This window comes from Petaurus breviceps, unplaced genomic scaffold (genome assembly GCF_028583685.1).
Source record: "Petaurus breviceps papuanus isolate PSGF00001 unplaced genomic scaffold, PetGlider_PUasm1.0 139, whole genome shotgun sequence".
NCBI classification, from domain to species: Eukaryota; Metazoa; Chordata; class Mammalia; order Diprotodontia; family Petauridae; genus Petaurus; species Petaurus breviceps.
Window position 1 is genome coordinate 15,125,120 of NW_027185697.1, and position 7,287 is coordinate 15,132,406.

Sequence of the window (7,287 nt, forward strand, 5' to 3'; positions counted from 1 at the left end):
GGAAGGAAGGAAGGAAGGAAGGAAGGAAGGAAGGAAGGAAGGAAGGAAGGAGGAGGGAAGGAAGGAATGGAGAAAAGAAGGAAGGAGGGAGGGAGGGAAGGTGCAAAAGTGTTTTATTTTGTTTTGTTTTACTTTGGACAGCTTTATAAAACCTTGAATATTCAAGTGATCTTGGTTGGTCTTGAAATGTGGACAAATGGAGATAAAATAGAAGTCAATTCAAAGCTGGGTACTACCCTCCTTTACTTTGGTGGCTGGCAGGAAACAACTTTGAAAAAAAGAAAGAAGTATGATCATGCTCAACTACTCAGGTAGGCTATCCTCCTCTTCTCTCTCATTGGCCAGAAAAGCCATCGGCCAGGAGACTTTCCTCTCATCTCTGCAGACAAATGCATCTGGGAGGAAATCTATTTGGATTTGTGAGGATGGGAGGATTGTATTGGTTTAACACAGTGCATTGAGTCACAGTAAATTTCCCAATGTTCTCTCTTGTTATTTTTAGGAAAGTATTTTTTTTTTTCCTTCCCAATTCTGATGAATAATAGATAAAATGAAGCTGACATTGGAATTTTTTTTTTTATTTTGGCCACAGGAAAAAAAATGGCTCTGAATTTCCTTTATGTCTCTCTCAATACCTCTCCTCTTTCCACTGATGTTACTGTGACCTGTGCTCATTCTCTAAACATCAGGGTCCCCATGACCTGTCCCCAATTAGGTTCCCCTCTCCAGTGCCCAGGAACCAGAGATTATCAGATCTGGATGGTTTCTTAGAGATCATCCAATCAAAACTCATCATGCAAATAAAGGACCTCAGGCTGAGAGTGTACAGGATTTATCCAAGGTCACACAGATAGTTAGTTCAGTATCAAAATAGAGAATTTGAAGACAGATCTATGGACTCCAAAGCTATTATTCTCACCACTCTCTTAAAAGGAAGGGCAGAGTTAAGGAAGAAATATATTCCAGGCATGATGTATGAAGGAGATGGTATGTCCTTCATAGGGAATGGTAAGTCAGGCAGCTGGGCTAGAAGTAGGGCTCATTAGCACCCCAACTTCACAGGGTCATTGTGATGATCACGTCCCATGAAGCATGTAAAGGGATGTGTAAAACAACATACTATGAAAATATCTGTTATTATCATTATTTTCACATCAACAATAACAGTGTTCAGGAAATGGCTCAAGTCTTTTCATATTGAAGAATACATTTTTCTCTTGGTTACAGTGGCAACTGGCTCTCACAGACTCCTCAAGGAACAGCCTACTCCTGGGGAATGTGTGTGCCCTACCACTCCTCCAGTATTGTGAAGGTGGGTTCTATGTAAAATGATGAAGGGTGGTTTGGACCAAAGGTGCCTTTTCTATTTTGTAGGGAATCCTCTCAGGAAGAGGCATGGCATATATTCGGGCACTTCTTCCTAGTGGACTGAACTAAGGGCAATTAATGGATCTAATTATAGAGGCAGATGTGGACTGGAAATCAGAAAAGGAAGGTGGCATCAATTAGTAAATAGAGCATAGGTTTGGAGTCAGAAATGACCTGGGTTTGAATCATGCCTCAGACACTTTTGTTGTTCAGTCATTTTCAGTCATGTCTGACTCTTCATGACCCCATTTGGGATTTTCTTGGCACAATACTGGAGTGATTTGCCATTTCCCTCTCCAACAAAATTGTACAGATGAGGAAACTGAGGCAAATGGGGTTAAATGACTTGTATGGGTCACATAGCTAGTCAGTGTCTGAGCATGAGTTTGAACTCAGGTCCTCCTAACTCCAGGCCTGGCTCTCTGTGCAAGATGGAGCTACCTCGCTCCTTTAGGCACTTGTTTAACCTTAGGCAAATGATCTAATGTATCTGAATCTTAGTTTTTCTTCTATAAAATGAGGGAGTTGGACTTGATGATCTTTAAATATCATTCCATTCTAAATGTTTTATCCAAATATGCTGTTGAAAATAAAATTCTGGGGGCGGCCAAGTGGTTCAGTGAATAGAGCACTGGTGCTGGAGTCAGGAGGACTTGAGTTGAAATCCAGCCTCAGACACTTAACACAAAAACTAGCCATGTGACCTAGGGCAAGTCACTTAAGCCCAGTTGCCCTTCCAAAAAGAAAAAAAAAGAAAATAAAAGAGAATGCTAACTATTAGAATTAAGACAAAGTGCATTGGGTGGGCCACAGGAGGAAGTGAGAATCCCATGATTAAAAGTTTTGAAGCAGATATAGGAGGGTTATTTATCAGGTATGGGGTATAGTAAATGGCCTTTGTGGTTTCTTCCAGCTCAGTCTTTTAAATATTCCCCAAAGTAGAGCCAATCCTGTCCTTTTCTTCCTTGGCAAATATGGATTGAAAGTTTTATAGTTAATTTTACTAAGGGGGGGGGCAATCAAAAGCAGTTAGAATAAGGACTGTTCAAAATTAAAAGAAAAATAAAGAAATGATCCATAAAGGCAAAATGTCAGGATTATAAAATGCTGCATGCCCATAAATGGTAATTATTTATAAGTGCTTTATATGGGACTTGATCGCTGATGCAGCAAAGAGAGAAGCCGTCCTTCTTTCTGATGAGAAAATACAGTGTAAACAACTTCATACATCATGCTCAGACATCCATCTAGAAACTTTCCAGAAAGCCTCAGCCCTGCAGAATCTCTGTCTTATTCTTGGGGGATCTTGCTTGCTCCTACTTCTTCCCAACCAAAGTACCTTTTATGACTTGAACCTCATATTTTGGCAAGTGAACTGTGGAAAATCTCCACTCTCCAACTTTACCACATGGATACCTAGAGAAAATAAACATGGGGAAAGTGACTGTAAGCCACTTCCCAGGGCCAGTTATACTATCTTGGCTCCTTTTGACTTGGCCTTTCCAAATGAGGATGTCCAGTATACAGTCATGTGAAGGGTTCATGGTATTATTTATTTTTTTTATCACCATGACATTTTGTTAATGAAATGTTTGCATCATAGACGTAGGATGACAGAGCCCATACTGTTGTCTCTATGACATGTAGACTAATCACATAATGGTGTGGCATCCACAGACCAGACTGCAGCACTTTCCTCTAAGGCAGTAGAATCAAGGGACCGACACTAGGGCCACTAGGTATCCTACTTGAGATCCATCTCTGTATGTTAAAGCAGATATACGTGAATTCCATTCTTGGACATTTGTTAACCAGTACCTAGCCATGTGACCTGACCTGTATGTTACTCAGAAAGCTGCCCAAGACTTATCTACCAAGTCATATATGGGTTGAGTTATGATTCAGTGAAGAGAATGCCCATATCAGGAGAGGATTGTGCCTTATTTATCTTTCTAAACTCCATAATATCTTGCACATAAAAAGGGCAAAGAATATATTTGTCCAAATCAGTTATAAAGATAAAAAGAAATCAGTGAGCTAGTTGACGTAACAGAGCTTTATGAATTCAAATGAATGCCAGTATTATACCGAGTGGCCAAAGTATAACATCACTGAATGTCAAGAGCTAGAAAGTCCCCAGAACATAGGATGCCAGAATTTGGAGGGACCATGGAATAGAGACTGCAAGAGTTGAGAGAGACATTAGAACACAGGATAAAACTTTGGAAAAGATTTTAGAGCACAGAAGAGAGCTAATATATGTTTAAGAAATCTGGTCCTACACCCTCATTTTACAGAAAAGGAAGTGACACTAAATACTTTGTTTGAGGACATGAAGGTAGGTCAGGGATTCACAGAGTATTAGAAGTGAAAGGGACTTTAGAATAAAGAATGTCAGAGTGTGGAGGTACCTTTGAACCAAGAATGTCTGAGCTAGAAGAGACCTTGGAACAGAGAATGTTAGAGCTGGGAGCTTAGTGCAAAAAAAATGTTAGGACTTGGAAAGACCTTAAGCCAGAGAATTCCAGAGCTTGAAAGGATATATGAGAACCTAGAACATAAAAGGCCAGAACTGGGAGAGTTCTTAAAGTAAAAATTTATAGAACTGGGAGGGATCTAGAACAAAGAATGTAAAAATTGGAAGTGCTGAGAATATATGAGCTGGGAATGACCTTAGAACACACCATTTCAAGACTAGGAGTGACCTTGAAGTGTGAAATTCTGAAGAGAATCTTAGAAATGACCTAGTCAATGCTCCTCATTTCAAAAAGGAGGAAATGGAAGACCAGAGGAATTTGGTTGCCCAAGATCACTGTTCAGTAAGTGACAGATCCAGAAAAATGGCCCATGCCCCCTGCCTTCTAGGCCAGGTGTCTTGCTTCTCTTCCTCATTGTGTGCTAGATGCCACTAACACACATTTATTGCACCAGGATCACTTACATGACACCAACATGGTAGCTGACAAAATGGCCCACGAGCTGGCTCATAGCCTTGGAATGCAGCATGACACCTATCCCTGCACCTGTACCTATGGACGATGTGTGATGGATGGAGGAGGAAGGTGGGACTTTTGCTTTTGGGGGGAAGGAGAGGAACAAATGTGAAATTTCTCTCAGTAGCTTCAGATCCCAATTCTATTTAGAACATCTATATTGCTGTCATAAGTAAGAGAATGTCTCTTGTATCCCTACACCCCAATGTATGTTCTATTCATGAATAAATAGGTTAAGAAGTAGCTCCTTCTCTCAGGCTGCTTCCATTCTGTAGGGAAGGCACCATACATATATTGAGGTAGTCACAAAAGACATGTCAGGTAGTTTGAAGAGGGGAGAATGCTATCAGCTGGGAGGGGCAATTCTCATGAGGAAGGTAACATTGAAGCTGGGTCTTGAAGGAGATAAGGGATGCTAAAGACATGAAGAGGAGAAGGGTACATGTTTCTGTCATGGATGACAGTCTGTGCAGTCATAGAAATGAGAGAGGGAAGGTTGGACGTGAGGAATTGTATGAAGGCCAGACTTGTACAAATGGAGCATATGGGGAGTATGATGGGGAGTAATAGGGAATTGGGTTGGAAAGGTCAAATAGGAAGAGGTTTGGAAGGGTATTGAATATGAATTTGCCATGTGCCAGTTGGCTACATGCCAGAAATGAAGTTAATTGCTAGAGATATAAATAAAAATGAGCAAAATTGTCCCTACTGAGAAGGAGATTGTGTTCTAATGACAAAAAGAGTGCAGGAAGGGGGACTGGAAGATGTGTGGTTGGGCATAGTTTATATTCTGTCCTAGAAGTAAACAGAGACAAATATGGCAGAACACAACTGAAAGCTAATTTGTAAGAGAGGAAGAGTAACTCTCAAATAAAGACATTTTCTATAAATGTGGGTCACCTTCTCTGCAGCTGATCATTGTAGAGGATCACACAGAGGGTGAGTGACTTGTTCAGGGTCACACAGCAAATGTGTGTTAGAGGCAAGACTTGAACCAGGGTCTTCCTCGCTCTAAGTCTCTATACACTACACCACGCTGCTTCTTCCTGGAGTACAGATAATAAGTGCTTTAGAAATTCAGGAAAGGAAGATTCATATGGATGTAAAAGACTGGAGGAGACTTTATGGAAGGAAGTAAGACCTGTCCTGTACCCCAAAGGATAGCAAGAGTAGGGCCAACAGAGAAGAGGATGGAGCCAGACACACTGAGAGTATTACCTTTCCATTCGGGGCCCCCGTTTGGGCAGGCATGATGGTATCCAGAGGGTATCCAGAGGAGCAGAACCAGGATGAGGAAGGACCTTGAACCCATGATATAGAAGAGGATTGGCATATATGTATATATATGTATATGTATATATATGTGTGTGTGTATGTATATATGTTTACACACATATATACAAACATAATATAATCTCTTTATACACACACAATATCTTACTTTGTGATTGTCCTCGTTCTCATGGATTAAATTATCATTGTGCTCAGAGGATTTTCATCTTTAGATTCAGTCTTCTAGTCTCTGTATGAGATCTAGCTTCCTCTCACTAATTGCCTTTTGATCTTCTTAAACTGGTTATCCTGTAGGCATCTAAAATCAGCATTTGCAGAACAAAACATTCTATCCAGAACTTTCTGCCCAGGTCTTGCTAACAAAGCATGCCACCATCACAGCCACTCAGACTTGAAGTTTTAACTGTTCACTCTTACCTTGCAAAGTCAATTCTTTGACTAGCCTTGCCATTTCTCCCTCCACCACATCTCTTTTAAAAATCTCTTCCTGTCTACCAACCTAGGTACCATGGGGATTCTGAATCTTGTCACTTCTTTCTTGGACTATAGTAAAAGTCTTCTCATTGCTCTTCATGTTACTAATCTCCCTTCCTCTCAGTGGGCAAAGTGATTTTCCTAATGTGTAGGTCTTGCTGTGATACCCTCCTACTCATTCATCTCCAGCTATGGTTACTTCCAAAAGCAAAAGTAAAGTTTTCTAGCATTTAAAACCCTTCAGAATCTGGTCCCTTCTAAACTCCCTGACGTGTCCTAGGCACTTTCTACTTTCCCTTTCTATCGTTAGAATTACCTCCAAATGGGATTGGTTACCTCCCAAGCTAATGCCTCATTGGAAGTCTTCAACCAAAGACTGGGTGCTGGCTCATGGTCATGCTGGAGCAGAGCTCCCTTTTCCTGCTGACTGAGAATGCAAGTCTGCACAAAGTTCCCAGGGAGGAAAGGAGGAGAAGCAGCAGCAGCAGCAGTAGCAATAGTGGTAGTCACTGTTGCTAATATTTGTTCAGCATTTGAAGATTTGCAAAGCCCTTTATGTGTGTTATCTCACTGGATCTCCAAAACCCTGGGAGGTGGGTGCCATTACTCTTCTAATTTTATTGAAAGGGAAACTAAGGCTGAGAAAAGGTAACTGACTTGTACAGGGACATACAATGGTTAAGTGTCTTAGGCAGAATTCAAAGCCAGGTCTTCTTGATTTCAAGTCCACTGCTCTTACCTCCACACCACCTAGCTGCCTTAGGCCATCTCTCCCTTCTATCTCTACTCCTCCCTCTACCTCCTTTCCATTGGACTCTACACCTGGAACCAGCCTGGGCCCTGATAGGTCCTATTTGGCCTTGTATTGCTCAGGCCTATAAAGGTACCATTTTCGCTGGCCATTTTCAAAGCAGCCCCAACCACACACTTTCATGCACGATCTTTGTCATTAGAATATCATCTTCTCAGTAGGGATGATTTTGCTTGTTTTTATTTATATCTCTAGTAATTACCTTAATTGGAATGGAACATAGTAAGCATTTAATCTATGTTTTATTTATCTATTTATCCATCTATCTTCATCAATCAATCTGTCCGTCCATATCTATCTATCTATCTATCTATCTATCTATCTATCTATCTATCTATCTATCTATCT

At 40.8% G+C, this 7,287-nt stretch overlaps 1 protein-coding gene across 1 annotated transcript in view; it reads left to right on the forward strand.

Moving 5' to 3' along the window:
* Nucleotides 1-7,287, forward strand: part of ADAM7 (ADAM metallopeptidase domain 7) — a 33,279-nt gene that overhangs the window by 20,603 nt on the left and 5,389 nt on the right. Inside the window, exons 8-10 of the mRNA XM_069067407.1 lie at nucleotides 142-311; nucleotides 1,228-1,312; nucleotides 4,300-4,430. Of these exons, the coding sequence (XP_068923508.1) occupies nucleotides 142-311; nucleotides 1,228-1,312; nucleotides 4,300-4,430 (386 nt within the window). The remainder of the gene's footprint in view (nucleotides 1-141; nucleotides 312-1,227; nucleotides 1,313-4,299; nucleotides 4,431-7,287) is intronic.